Source organism: Podarcis melisellensis (assembly GCF_964234715.1).
Source record: "Podarcis melisellensis genome assembly, chromosome: 1".
Taxonomy (NCBI): domain Eukaryota; kingdom Metazoa; phylum Chordata; class Lepidosauria; order Squamata; family Lacertidae; genus Podarcis; species Podarcis melisellensis.
This window is the reverse complement of record NC_138528.1, coordinates 134,416,878-134,432,702: the sequence shown is the minus strand read 5'-3', so window position 1 is coordinate 134,432,702 and position 15,825 is coordinate 134,416,878. Positions and strand designations below refer to the sequence as shown.

At 41.5% G+C, this 15,825-nt stretch overlaps 1 protein-coding gene across 1 annotated transcript in view; it reads left to right on the top strand.

The window, feature by feature from the left end:
• The window catches only part of UNC80 (unc-80 homolog, NALCN channel complex subunit), a 172,413-nt gene extending 159,231 nt beyond the window's left edge, over window positions 1-13,182 (top strand). Inside the window, exons 61-66 of the mRNA XM_081900747.1 lie at window positions 3,062-3,118; window positions 6,828-6,909; window positions 7,616-7,727; window positions 9,933-10,144; window positions 12,366-12,934; window positions 13,081-13,182. Of these exons, the coding sequence (XP_081756873.1) occupies window positions 3,062-3,118; window positions 6,828-6,909; window positions 7,616-7,727; window positions 9,933-10,144; window positions 12,366-12,635 (733 nt within the window). The 3' untranslated portion in view covers window positions 12,636-12,934; window positions 13,081-13,182. The remainder of the gene's footprint in view (window positions 1-3,061; window positions 3,119-6,827; window positions 6,910-7,615; window positions 7,728-9,932; window positions 10,145-12,365; window positions 12,935-13,080) is intronic.
• The last annotated feature ends 2,643 nt before the right edge of the window (window positions 13,183-15,825 follow it).

The window sequence follows — 15,825 nt, the reverse complement described above, 5'->3', positions numbered from 1 at the left end:
AATTGACATTGATCCTCAGTATTCCCCCTCCATAGCCTAGTCTTGTTTTCTTACAGTGGATTTAGAGAACCAGTTGACATGGTGATAAATTGACACAGTAATTAGCCAGGTTTTTTTTCTCTCTCAACTGCTTATGCATAGTGAAAAAGTAAGGCAGAAAGATGCAACATGAAACGGAAACTTTTTGCAACCATGCTGCCATCCCGTGAAATCCATACCAATTTGCAGTCACTCTTGGGGCCACTTCATGCACATGTTGAGCATTGGTGCCTGTATGCTTTCTCTTAAGAGAGAGAAAACCCTCCAGCTTTGTGAAGTTTATTTTAATTGGGAAAACATCACCGGGGGAGGAATAGGGCTTTCCCGGACTTACCTTTCTTCTGCGCTTTCTGGGCATGATCTGTGCTCCGGAGCTTTCCCTACAAAAACTCGCTTTTTCAAGCTGAATCAGAGCACATGGCATTCTGCAGAAAAGCTGAATTGCTGTTTGTTGGACTTCAGCATTAAAGAGTGAAAACCCCAACGCAGTGCTGGCCTGTGTGGCACGAGCGGGGCAAAAGGTCAGTGTGGATAAACTCTTAGAGAAACCTTCCCCTAGTGCAGAGGTAGGCAACCTAAGGCCCTGGGGCCAGATGTGGCCCAATCGCCTTCTCAATCCAGCCCACGGACGGTCCGGGAATCAGTGCGTTTTTACATGAGTAGAATGTGTCCTTTTATTAAAAATGCATCTCTGGATTATTTGTGGGGCATAGGAATTTGTTCATTCCCCCCCCCATATAGTCTGGTCCACCACATGGTCTAAGGGACGCTGGACTGGCCCACGGCTGAAAAAGGTTGCCGACCTCTGCCCTAGTGCCATGGACCTGATTCAGTTTATGTTCTCCCCCTGGTGGATGCACAAGAAATGCTTATCACATTTCTCCTGTGTCTCATCTAGTTTGGTCATCAGAAACAATCCTTGATGGCTGACAACTGTGAAAGAAAGAGCAGTCATTGTCTATTGACATGGCTATAAGCTTTCCACCCTAAGAACTTGCCTAAATTAAGTTCAGCTGTAAAGCTATTTGTAACAGTTCTACTAATGTTTTGCTGTACTGTAAATCATACTTGTATGCTATGACATCATTAACCTGGTAGCGCTTGAAAAGTATATTTACTAAAACTGCAAAGTTTAATTGGTGGATTGCTCAAAAAATAATTGATTAACTGGTGAGAACGTAAAGGCACACTAATATTTGCAACTGTTTTGGTCATGGTGCCTGACTGTAACGCAAAGTGAAGAGGGGAGCCCTCGTCCCCTGGAGGTCTTCAGGGTTCCAAAGGAGGAGGAGATTCTGTAGCAGGCTGAGCCTTCCTCCTGGAAAAAAAAAATCAGGTTTGATATTGCAGACAGCACTCCCTCTAGTTAAGAGATAACACATCCCTGGGGGGAGAGAGACGCTTGGCAGAAGGCGGCAGGTGAGGCATAAAGTTTCATGGAAGCAGTCAGGGGCTTAGCCAGGGGGCAGCTGCACCACCTAAATCAAGTACAGTGGTACCTCGGCTTACAGACGCTTCAGGTTACAGACTCCGCTAACCCAGAAATATTACCTCGGGTTAAGAACTTGGCTTCAGGATGAGAACAGAAATCGTGCTCCGGCGGCGCGGCGGCAGCGGGAGGCCCCATTAGCTAAAGTGGTGCTTCAGGTTAAGAAGAGTTTCAGGTTAAGAAAGGAACCTCTGGAATGAATTAAGTTCTTAACCCGAGGTATCCCTGTAAATAAATAAAAATACTTAACTAACTGAGCAACTGCATCACAGATAGTTTGGTTCTGCCCCCCCCCCCAGTCCTGACCTCCCTAACATAAATCCTGGCTACGCCCATGGAAGCAGAGGATCTTGCAGCAGTGAAGCCTTGATAGGAGAACTGTATGAGATGAACAGGCTCTGTGACAGAAGGCTCTTACTGATCCACATTATATTTGTGCAGGTGGCTGCCCCATTGCCACATCCTGAGCTACAGAAAATGGAGCTTAGTGTTTAACTATGTTTTCGTATGCATGTTTTGGGGGGAGGTGGTGGTGGGGAAAGTGAGGTTCTTTAGGTTCCAATATTACATTGGTCTCCCATTCCACATACCCTTACCTACAGGAGCAGGTCGCCCTCATTCAGCTGTGTGTGAGGCTCTTAGGGTTCCTTACTTGTGGGGAAAATAATGTTGGAATGAGTGGGCCTCATGGGTAAGTTTAAAATGAGAAGGGGGTTGAGCCCAAAACATATGAGAAGCTTTGGTGCCTATCTGGTCATGGCTGTCCAGAAGAATGCTGTCCAGTAAAAGGATGTTGAGGAGAAAGGGGGTCTGAAAAGAAAGACAGTAAATAGAATAAAAACGGGACACGAGGGTTTGAAGATCACTCCATCCTCATTTCTTTTATTACAATGCCGCCTAATTGTGATGTATTGTAAAAATCAGGATATTTCTTTGCATCATAACTTCTGTCTATAGGACACCCGTTAGAGTAAAAAGCAAGTCTTCTGTCCAGGTATTGGTTCTAGGGGTCAAACTGCACATAATGTTCAATGGATAGTCGGCAACTATAACTGGGTTTTAAAAAATAACGTAATGTAAAGTGTGGTGGGATCCCAATTTTCATCTGAACTATAGGGAACGGGGAGGTTTAACCCTTCTCTTTCCACTTATGATCCACATGAAAATTGCACCTTTGGGGGAGGGGAAGATGCTGGTGGTGCCAATGGGAGCTTTTCCCCACTGCTAATTTTAGCAGTTAAAAACAAACAAACAAAAAGCTAAGTAGGTAATGGATAAACAGTGTCCCAGTGCACATATACAACATGTGTTGTATTCCATTTTTAACCACCACAATATAGTTGCTGTCTACACATTAACCAAAAATCTAGTTTGACCCTAACTTCAGTGAGTCAGCTTTGAGACCAACTTTACTGTTATTTTTCCCCCTTTACTATCCTTCTGATACTTCTTTTCTTTGAACACAGAGACGGTTGCATGCTTTAAAAACATATTTTCTTCCCTAAATGCTTCACCTCCCCGCCCCTCCTGCAGTGAACCTAATGTCCTCGATGACTCCCAAGGCCTGGCAGCTGAGGGCAGCCTCTCTAGGTACAGTGTTTACCCTACCTGTATGTCAGTGTCTGTGCTGGGAACAACCTGCTCCCTATATTCACTGTCTTTCCTTACTCATCCTCAGTTCTCTCTCCCTCCATTCCTGTTCCTTGTTCTTCATTGATTATCAGGCCTGCAAGTCAAACGTGCAGCAACCCTAGTTCAGTTGAGACTATTGATTACTAGTAACCTTTATTGGCAAAAAAAAAAAGAAAAAGCGGGGGCGGGGCGGGTTCCATGTGAAATAAAACTTGTCACACCAAACTCCTAGATTATCTGTTGCAGGACTTTGTCCGTGTCTTTGTAGCTTTTACTAGGTACTGTATCAGATTAGAGTCTTCTCTTCTCTTCTCTTCTCTTCTCAACAAAGGGCTCTATTTCTATTTTTATTTATACATAACACATCAGTGTTAATGGGAGACAGTGATTTTTAAGTATTTTTGTTGCTATGTATTAAACACCATGTAATGTAATGGTGGCCCTTGCTAGAATACTAACCATTGATCCTGCTGTGGCATTCAAATCATAATGCAGCTCATAATGACTGCTGCCACAATACCATAACTGTTGTAGGATCTCTTAAGATGAGTGACTGTTAGAACTGGACTGCTACACAAAGTTCAGGGAAATAAGAGAAGGACAATAATGAGTAAAGGACCATTTTAACTAAATGGAACTATAGAAAAACTCGTTGAATAGATTATAACAGTATTTAAATGCTTTGAAGACTGTGTCAACAGTTCTCTCATCTTCTTTGATGCCAGGTAAGACAAAAGGAAAAGTTTTAAGGTGCAAGAAGATAGGTTTAGGGAAAATACCCAAAACTTTTCACTAACCCCTTTAAATACGTGGAAATATAAGCTATTGAATTTTATCCTTTGGAGATCTTCATGTGGAAACTGAGGAAGAAATCAGCATTGTGCTATTGCAAGCATTCCTTCTGTGCAAACACCATCACTCCTGTGCACTGTTCTGGGGTTTCCCCCAGCATACACACCCCAAGCTTATTTCAGAGGCACAGGAGTAGGAGAGAAGGGAAAGCCCCAATGTGCAAGCAGAAAGCCCTGCACAGGGCACTCCTTTGCCTTTCTGGGTTCATTAAGTGAATCCTGACCTGAATGACTATTTGTCAGGAACTGTTTAGCTATATTCATACGAGCCAACTCCTAGGGGCCGAAGGGTCTTCAGCCCCCCAATAAAATATCTGAGGGGGCCAGGGCCCCCAAAACTTAGTGGGCATTGCCTTTCAAATGGTGTTCATGACCACGTCATGTGATGCATGACACCCCCTCCCAATATTTTACTCAAGTGGCATCCCTGGCTATATTTATTACATAGTGAGTTCAAAATTTTAGTTTTTAGTTACACTTCCAGCAAACAAGTTGCTGCAATGCATTAATTAAACCTGTGCAGCATCTGTCAGGTTCCTATTAATCATTTTAATCACATGTACTAATTTCAATAATATGGGAGACCTTTTTTTAGCAGGTGGTTTACTAGATGGTTTCAAAATCTTTGGAAGTTCACTGAAGTGTTACTTAAAATTACTTACTTGCATCTTCTGAGGCAGGTCTTCCCTACCAAAGTAATCTGCTTGCAGCTTTCTACAGTAGCCATATCTGGGTGTTAAAGCCATTGCATGATTAGAGTTGCATGTAGAGACTGTAGGGATCTGTTCGCTTATTCGGCTACCCTCTGTGGATTGGAGGGGATCTGCTTCAGGGAGTCTGCTGCCCTGGTGCGATATACATAGAACTCTGCATAATCAGGGAACACAACAGAGGGGTGAGACCTACTGTTCTCTCAATATGCGAGCTCTTCAGTGCCTGGACAGGGCTACAGATAGGATTAAAGCTATTTCTTAATGGTCCATCTAGAGAATTTTGTTCTAGGACAAATGCTATGTAAGAGAGTCTCCGCACTTGGCTGGAATTTTCCTTAGTAATACTCTTTACCTCTAGCAGGATCCATTGGGAGAGAAGGGTTGTTGTTTTCTCATGCTGTCATACTAGACCCAGGGGCCACACTCTATGTGGCTCATTTCGGCTGCCTGCCTGAGCTACCTAAATTGGTTTGAAGTGCCTATATGCAGTGTGTGACTGTTCTCTTTATGGGTCCTGTGTTTCCTTCCTTTATTTTGGCTTGCTTCCAGGGGCAAGCTACAAAAAGGTTCCTGAGAAGGGATGACGTTCCTTCCTTCAAGCATAGGAGGAGCTAAGCCAACCTGGGTCCAGTATGACAGTGCAGAGAGTCCAACGGATCTATTCCTTGCCATCTTAGTTACAACCCTGTATTAAACCCTTACATTTCAACTTGGCAAAAGAGATTCCCTTTGACCATTTTGGAAGGGTCAGCCACTCTATATTTAAGATTCTTCTCTGAAAATTCCAAACCCTCCCCCAAGATTAATTAATTTTCAAAGAGCATCTCTCCACCCCATGCCCCAGCTTGCAAAAATCATTGGACTGAAGACTTCTGCCCAGCACTAGGTGAGAGATAGACCAAAGAACATATACACCACATAAATACGAAGCATTAATTCTTCCTCTGGCGTAAGATCAATAGCACTATTGTTGCTGATGTGCTCCAAGACCATTAAAATTTTGATAACTTATAAATGTTGCTTTATTTGGTTCAATTTCTTAAGCTGCAATAAACAAGAACCATAAGTATCCATCAAAGTTAGGGAAGATGGGGGTGGGGAGCCTTTTTCAGTCCAGACATCAGCAAAATCTATTTCAAAGTCAAATACTGAATAATGCATGCCAAGGCTTGTTAAGGAGATGTATAAGGGACAGAATTAAAATGTACTGTAATCAGACAATGGCAAAGTACTATCTACTACTGAAATTGTCTTCATATTGCTGTTCTTTCAACTAGAATACTGGCAGGCATTCCCTGTTATATGAACAGTTCTTATTGGATGGTATAAACTTTATACTATAAAGTAATGGAAACAGACGGGGAGACATTGTTCTAGTTTGCAGATGAGTGCTGCAGTAGGGTTTTGTGCCTGCTTAATTGTGGAACTATGTTTGTTCTCAATTCAGAAAATTTGCTTTCTGTTGAGTCTGTTAAATTCATTTTTTGAAGACCATGATCATGCTTTTTCTAGGACTAGTGCCTATGTTAATCACTATCCATAAAGAAACTTGAGCCTGCAAGTATGTGTTCAATGTGATAACTTTTTCCATTAAGTCTTGTGCCCATGACATGAATTAATACTTTGTCAACTGTGTTCATCATTCACCTTCTGAACTAAAATTATAAATGATTAAGGGGTAAATTAAAAATTTAACAGGAAGGAAAATGTGTGTTTCCAACTGTTGCCTAGTGTCTGCAAAAGAACAAACAAAAAAAGACATTAGGATCATAAAATTACATCCTTTTATTGACTTGCCTTCATCCTTCATGGCATGGGGAGCAGAATGGCCATTGTATTATTACTGTATTATTGCATGATTTTGAGTTCAGTTTGCGAGACTGATACTTTCCAATATATGGCCTACTCTTGAATGTCATTACTCTTTTTATCCTAGTACTCTTCATATCCTAATTCCAAACCTAACAGATACTCTCCCGTTGCCTTCAGAGGTGATGTGATTTTGGAAGCTATTTTATCAATATGTTTAGCAACGTCTGCAATAAAACAAGTCTCTTGTATATGTTCTTCTACAGTAGCGATAATGCTTTTAACACTTAACAGGGTAGCAAGTGTGCAGAGTGAACCTGGACACCACAATCTTCTTCTACAGCAACCATTAGGGAGAAAAAGAGGCTTGAGGCAGGTAAGTTCATAATACGTTGGTAGCCTATTGGATGAAATAATTGATTACATTTTGTTCAGTAGAATTTGCTTGAAAATGAAGTAGACCATATCAATGTTAAGCATTGGGTTTATGAAACTGATTGTGATGTATGCCTGTTTCTGTGTAGAGATTGCATTGTTCAAACAAGACAACAAGGAGGAGTGTACAGCCTTTAGGAGCACATGTTTAATCACTGCATTTCATTTTCATTATCTGCATTAAAAATCTCAGACACTTTTTAAAAAAAAATGCAGGACATGGTGAGAGATTGCTAATCTGTCCTAGCAATAACAAGACCATATTAAATAGTGTCTCCCTTATTCTCATATTATCAAGTAAAATTCTAAAAGGTACAATTTTGTTCACCTGCCTTGTTAGATCAAATAGTGAAAACAAAATAAATGTATCTACTGAAAAAAATAGGGCTATACAGTAGCTCACATTTAACTTGTGAGCATTCAGCTTTATGTGCACGGCAAAAAATTAATAATAAATAAAAGGGGTGTGACTTTGGCATTCCCACCTGCCATCAAACCTAAAAGGTTTTGACGATATGTGATTTAAGCTCTTTAGGCACAATCCGCAGAACATAACTCGCACATATGTTGCAGGCTTACTGTCAAGGGAGATGTATTGCAGAACCACATTATTGTATTTCTAACTTTGTTCCTTCAATGCTTTCCAGCTAAGAAGGCCTCTTTTATCACGTCAAAAAACACAGACGGAACCTCGCAGCCGTCATGGCGCACGTCTTTCTACCACACGTAGAAGCATACAGCCCAAAGCAAAACCAACTGGTAAGGAAACATTTTTTCCAATACTGTGGTTTCATTTTTTAAAGCTCCTGGTGAGGAAAGCAGTGGTGAGCTAGTGAACCTCTGCACATGTAACAGGGTGCTAGCTTCCTCACTGCCTGCTGCGCACCCATAAAATCTGCTGAAGAGTCCTCCAACCCTCAAAAGCAGATTTTGAGCACTCTCCCAGGTGCAGTGCTATGTGCTCACCCAAAACTCTCCTACCTTCTCCTTCCTCTCAAAAACAAAATGGTACTTTCCACCTGTATCAGAAAATGATCCAGGTACACAACCACTTGTGTGCCTGTGTGGAGTAAATGTGGAGCTTAAGAATATGATTCAACATAAGATCATGTCTTATAAAAGATGGGATAATGTTTGCTGTGCTCATTGTGGAGATGGAATGGCATTGCTGCTGTAGGTCCAGAAATCCAAACTGCCACCTAAAGGTGGGCAGTGTTGGCCAACTATTTCTCTCCATTCATGTTGTGGTTCGGTGATACACTTTGAAGGAAAGGCAGGGAAATTCTCTGCAATTTATGTGGGGGGTCAGTTGTAACCTAAGTTCCTCCTCCTATCGTGAAAGTTATCTCTATTAACATAGATTGTATAATTACTTGCAATAAACTTGTTTAGGATCCGGATGCTAATTTATTGTTTCCTATCTGTATTTATTTTTTATTTTTTAATCTGTATTGGGGATTTTCATTCTGGAGCAGGAACAAAGCATGATGTCAGGGAAGTGCCATCAGAGCAAAAAACGGAGGCAGGGCTACCCAGCGATGCCGGAGAGGGGACGAGCAGGGGGGAAGGATTTCAGCGTAGCACCCATAGAGAAGAGAGGGAGATGGAGGAATTGGTGACAGGGCTCCGAGACCCTTCCCCCGAAACTAGTGGAGAGAGCGCTGGGACGCCCCTGCCTTCCCCTTACTTGCGCAGACGCGTTCCGCGCGGAGAACATAGGAGGAGACTCGGGGTCAAACAGCTTTTATGCTGGAAGAGGTTCAAGAGACGCCCACTCTCGGATTCTGCAAGTGACTAACAGGTCACGGAGGGCGAGCTCCGACCCTAAGCATGGTTGGGGCAAGCAAACTAACTGAACTGAAGTAAGGTTACGCACAAGTAACCCCTCACAACCATTACACATGATGATGTTTTTTCCTGTGTGCTACTGTACTGATTATCAAATTATGTATTATTTTATTTTGATTTGTTGTGAGCCATCTTGGCCTGTTCCATGAAAAGATGACATAAAAATAAATTGATTGATTTACTGATTGAAAACAAGGGGCTGGAAATAGGCATGTCAGAGGATTTCAATTCAGGCTAGATTTTGGTGTGAACAACACCTCATTCATTCCACAGGGCAAGTCTCAGAATTGTGGCTTAGTCTGCAGATTGACGAACTTTTCCAATGGCCAGTTTAATCATTGTATTGAGGAGAACTGAGGGATTGCTCTTTCTCTTTTCTTAACACTAAAGTTGTGTTGACCAGCTTCAAAGTGCAGCACCTCTGCTATACCAAGTCAAAACACTTTTTAAATTGTGCAAGAAGCAACTGCACATAATTTCCTTAAAGGCACTATACTAATAGATAGACAGACAGATAGATAGAGATAGAGATAGAGAGAGATAGAGATAGAGAGATAGAGATAGAGATAGAGATAGAGATAGAGATAGAGATAGAGATAGAGATGATAGAGATAGAGATAGAGAGAGAGAGAGAGATTTTATATATATATATATATATGATAGATAGACAGATGATAGATAGATAGTTGGTTGATAGATATGATAGATATGTAAATATATAGCTATATATATATATATATATATAGCTATATATTTACATATCTATCAACTATCTATCTATCATCTGTCTATCTATCATCTATCTATTATTCTCCTGTTACGCCACCTGGAGAATAATCTTTCAGTTCACCTTGTAAGCACTCCCCATTTTCATGTGTCTTTTCGTGAGTGTTTTTATTCAGGGGTTTTTTTTAAAGGATTTCCCTGGAAATACCCATTTAAAAATCTCATCTGGAACAGGGTGGGATAAAGCATATCCATAAGACCAGGACAGGTCAGTCTGGTTCATCCATCCCTAGGCAGAAGGTAGGCATTCAGGCCATGAAATGGTTCCAGAATTCATTTTCAAACGCGTGTGGTGGTACATCCACTGCTGCTTATGGTCTAATTCTGCAGTTGATCAAAAACGATCTGTAACCTTCACTGAAGCTAAATCCGAGGCATTGACATCAAAGCCGGATCCAGCACCAATTGCAGCCCAGCAGCAAAGCAGCAAAAAGAGCAGCCCTTCAGACGGTAGCAAGCAGGAAGCTGCAAACAGATCCACTCTGCCTCCCTCACCTGCTGTTACTGTGGCAGATCTCCATAGTCAAGTCTCCTCCAGTCAGGTAATCTACTGGGAAAAGTGTGTTTGCTTGCTTGTCACAGTTTATTCTTCTGTTCCCGCTAGGGATGGTGGAAAATTTGATTCAATTTGCATTTAAAGGCTTACTTACTAAATTTACATTTTCTGAAATACTATGCAAACTGAAACACGGCTATCCTTTGAAATTCACACTACCTGAATCTTGCAATTCAATTCTCCAGCCAAATAATGTTTATTTGTACAAAAATGCATATACAGTGGTGCCCCGCAAGACGAATGCCTCGCAAGACGAAAAACCCGCAAGTCAAAAGGGTTTTTCGGTTTTTGCGTCGCTTCGCTAGACGATTTTCCCTATGGGCTTGCTTCGCAAGAAGAAAGCCCATAGGGAAATCTCCGGGGACCTCTTTTAAATGCTGGCGGTGGGGAGCAAAGCCTTTTCCCGAAGGCCGGCGGGGGCCGAAAGGCTTTGCTCCCCACCGCCAGCATTTTAAAAGCGGTCCGGGATAGCAGAGAAGCGCTTCCCGCTATCCCGGACGGCTTTTGAAGGCAGACGGGGGGGAGCAAAAACTTTCGCCCCCCCGCCGGCCTTCAGTAGAGGTCCTGGACCTCTTCAGAAGGCCGGCAGGGGGCGAAAGTCTTTGCTCCCCCCTGCCTGCCTTCCCGGGAGAGCGGAGAAACGCGCTGCGATTCTTCACTCTCCCGGACGGCTTTTGAAGGCAGGCGGGGGGGGAGCAAAGACTTTCGCCCCCCGCTGGCCTTCAGAAGAGGTCCAGGACCTCTTCTGAAGGCCGGCGGGGGGCGAAAGTCTTTGCTCCCCCCCGCCTGCCTTCCCGGGGGCTTTAAAAATGCCCCAGGACAGCGGAGTCCTCCGCTGTCCCGGGGCGATTTTAAAATGCTGGCGGGCGGCAGCGCTGCCGCCCGCCAGCATTTTAAGATCGCCCGGGACAGCGGAGAAGTCTCCGCTGTCCCGGGAAGGCAGGCGGGGTGGAAGCAAAGACTTTCGCCCCCCGCTGGCCTTCAGAAGAGGTTGGGGGACAGACTGTCCCCGGACCTGGTCTGAAGGCGGTTTCCATAGGAACGCATTGATTGATTTTCAATGCATTCCTATGGGAAACCGTGCTTCGCAAGACGAAAAACTCGCAAGACGAAAAGACTTGCGGAACGAATTAATTTCGTCTTGCGAGGCACCACTGTACAATGGCGAAGTGTGCATATAAATGCATATTTGTGACTGGACAATACATAAATGCGCTTTGCAAAAATGTGTATATTAGGCAAAATTTCATATAAATGTATGTAGGAGGAGAAATTGGCACAAAGACGCTGGCAAATTTTCATGAGGACTTTAAAAAAAATGCAAACTGATATAGAAATATGGAAAATTGAACATCATACTGGAAAAAATTTAAACTGGGAGAAACTGAGATTGACATATTTGCCCACCCCTACTCTGCATATATGTTTGCTATTTATTTTCTCATTGTATCTTAAGATAGTCCTCTGTTCTTTCTGTTCCCTTATGCCTTTCCTCTCTTTGCGCACATATTTGAACATATTTCCATAAATATATATTTTATTATTTATCTAGTTACAGTAATGCATGGGAACCTCTCAAATGTTAATTCCCCAGTCTCTTGTATTTCTAAAACGACTTACAAAAGTGACATTACAGTGCCTACAAAATGTCTAATAATCCCACAGAAATCCATACAGTCCAAGACACAAAGAGCAAAATATCAACACCAGGCACAGTGCACCAGTGCTCCTGGGCTGCGTCAGCAGGCACCACAGCTATGAAGTCCAATGGAAAGTGAGAGGCGGAGCAGGATACTGGATTTTGGCATTGCACAGGGCCCCACTGAAATTTGAGGTGTCAAGGTCCGTTGGCACCAGCATCACTCTTCCAGCATGGAGTGACCTGTTTTGCTCACTGAATGTGGCAGGACCCCCAAAGTGGCAGCCCCAAACCAGGGCATTCCAGGTGCAGAGAGGGGCTGAGCTGTCCTTGCTGCCATCATGCAATGGCATCAAGACTGGTCCAGGTCTTATTGCGGAGTCAGCTCACAATATGCCTGCCCCACTTTTCACCCTGGCCAGCAACATAAGTGGCAGGGTTTCAGATGTGTGTGCAGCCTTGCCACCCACGAGGGCGGCTGGGGGTTGGATTGCAGCCATTGGAATTTGACCGTTTTAAGGATAGTTGCAGGGTAATGTTTATCTGCAACAACCTTTCTTCCTTTCAGAATGTGACGGCTTCTGCTGAGGATAAAAAAAAGGACGAAAATGTGGAGCAAAAGCCAGCACCAGCTCACAGTACCACTCCACCCACAGAACTTTCTGACACCGAGGATTTTGCAGGCCTTGAAACCACCAGCTTACTGCAGCATGAAGACACTGTCCTTCACATTAGTGAAGACAATGGGACAGAGAATCCCCTACTTTCCAGCCAGTTCAGCTACACGCAGGTTGAGGTGGGACAGACTGATATTGACCTGGATGAGTCTCATGTTTGACTTGGGAAGCAGCAGGTAGTACACCAGAGGAATGAGAGATCTTCCTCTGGTCTTCCTATTCTTCTAGAGGTATGTAAAGGAGCACTTTATGAACATGTGGAACACATCTAGTATCCTATTGGTAAAGTTGGGCCAATATATCTTAGAAAATAAGCTGCAGCTTTGGACAGATCTAGGTGGACTCAGGGCACACCATAAAATAGAGGAAGAGATTATCACTGGAACCTTCCTAGGCACAGAACTGATTCACAACATCTTTTGCACTCTTTAGCTTCTATAAGTTAAATAACAAATGCCAGGCAGAAATTGTTGTTGTTTAGTCGTTTAGTCGTGTCCGACTCTTCGTGACCCCATGGACCAGAGAACGCCAGGCACCTCTGTCCTCCACTGCCTCCCGCAGTTTGGTCAAACTCATGCTGGTAACCTTGAAAACACTCGAAAACAGGCAGAAATAGAGAACTATATTTTTGGAGGTTATCCACCTTAATATAGTAATCTAAATCTAAAGTTTATTTTTGTAATTTCAGAAGATATATATATATATATATATATATATATGCTTTCTGATTATATATATAATCAGAGACATAATTACTAGCGATAGAACTGCAGAATGCTTTATGATGGTAATATTAATACTGGTTAGCATCAGAATATTAACCACCAAACAAAGTTCAGAGGAATATTTTGGGTGATCTCTGTTCCTTGTTTACACTTACACTATCTGAAATATAAACTCTTTTCACTCTCTTGAAAACTAAATGTGGACAATACGGAATGGAAAAAATGATACTGCTATATAGAGTTGTGAAACACTGTAGCAAGTGTTCTGTAAATTATACTAAATATCCTGCTTTGAATGTTTAAACAACCTGAATATAAAAACAGAAGGAAAGTGTGTGCATCTTTGTGCTACACTTATAGTTGCATCTGTATTTCCATTAATATAATCTACATAAAAAACCAGGAGTTGATGTGTATGTAACAAGTATTTTTGCACACTGGGAGTGTGACGTGAAGATTTATTTTCACATACACTTATATGAATCTGCAGGTATCTGTGATTCTCAGTGTGAAATGTATTGAATTATACCTCTCTTTGAAGCTTATTCATCTAAAATCATGGATGATTTGCAATCTAGACTCAATGAATGAAAGAATGAATGTAAGCATTAATTTTCAATTAGGGGAATAACATTTTCTGATGTCATTAAGTTGATATAAATTAATTTGTTTCTAACATGGGTTTATTGTGCCAGCCATATGTATGGTTACCAAAATACCTTTCCAGAAGGCTAAGCTTAAATTATATATATTTCATAAATAGCTGAGAATGGTTTCTTGAAACTATGCAGGAAAAAGCGCTGCATCACTCCTGTCACTTTAAACCAAACCAAGCCTCTGTACCAAGCCTTTTTTCACAGAGAATTTGTGTGTCACTTTTTACATGTTATTAATTAAAGTGATAATTTGATCTATTCATAGGGTGGCTTCCTCATTGGATTCAATGAGATTTGAATGGGAAAGTTCAGGAAGCAGCACTCTGTTTCCCAGCTTGTATCCCTCCTAATCAGGGAACACGTTTTTAAGAGCATGATCATGGTCAGCAGAGTTCTACATGCATTAAAAGAACTGTAATGTAAAAACAAATAACAAAGGGTGTATGGACCTTTTAGCAAGCTGAGGCTGCAATCCTACCCCAACTTATTTGGGAGTAAGCAGCACTCAATTCAATAGGACTTAATTCTGAATAGAGATAGCACTGCACTGCAGTAGAAGTACTGTATGTTGGATTTGCTTTTCTTTTGGGAATAATGGGTGGCTTTGCACAAGTGACTCCTTCTTATGTGTTGGGACTCCTCATTCCTCTCCTTCCCCATGAATCAATCTGCCCTGGATTTCTGGTGAACAAGTATTTGCAGAGGGGAGAGGAGGAAAGGGAGGTCCCTCACACTTAGTTAGATTCCATCCCATGTGTGGAAAACATTTTCTGAACTACAAATGAAATATTTTTATTAAAAAAACATTAATTGATATTTCAAACCTATAATTTCTGGTCCACTGAGGATTTCTTTATGGTTAAATTTATTCATTTATTAGTGCACATTATGTGACTATAATATGGAAATGACAATGCAGACAACAAGCATATACCTGTATTTTACAAAGATTTTTAGGGAAATGTTTTCAGTAATGACATGCTAATTTAGGTAAAGGGAGTATTTATCTGTATGTGCAATAAGTATTTCACCTGATCATAGTTTTAAGAATAGAAAATACTGTGATTCACTATATAAAAGCCAGTTCTCATAAAACGTAGTATCTTCATCATTACCAGTTGTACGGTATTGAATACATTTTAGCAAGCCATAATGAGAACTCATAAATATCCCTATTGTGGTGTTCTTGTTTTCATTTCTGTCTTTTTTAAGTTGCAATTTTAAAATTACATTAGTGACTTTAAAATAACATCAATCTTGTGGTTCAGCAAGGCTGCTGCTTAAGCAGTTTATTGAAATCCTGAGCACGCCTGTTTTTCAAGTATATATCTATGTCCTATTAGGCACACTGTAGTGACTAAAGGTGCATACAGATGTGCTCTTAACAGACGTTGTGCTTTTTCCAGTATATTGATAAGTGACAAGTATATTCTGCTGTGAAGAAAAACTATGCTGCTTCCTTAGTGTTAGAGGCCTTATGTATACGTAGTGTTCAAAAAATGATCTGTGTTGTAAAAAAACAACTGTCTGTCAGTGTTCAGTAAAGTTTGGTTGTTTCAACTTTTTACATTAACTTGCTGTCATTGATATTGTTACAAATCACAAAGTCCCCCTTTCTAAAAGACTGTCATACCAAGTTATGAGATTACAGCCATGAAGTTTACCGTAAATTTCCTCTTCAACATGTGCCTCCTCATAGCTTTTCAAGCAGTGCCCAGTCCCAGTCCAGTTTTATACAAAGGGAGCATTACTGTATTGGAAATCTTCAGTATGATCATTGTTTTACAGTTGCTTTTTCTATATGTGATCGTAGCTGTGCTGAATGTCAAAAATACTCGTATGTGTGTTTATGTGTACATCTATATGTATAAGAATGTCAAGGGATGTATTTTTAAGAATGTTTGCTGCAAGATTTTAAAGAAAAGCTGTTGAGACTTGAAATGGTTTTAATTTCTAGAGAATTTTGCCAA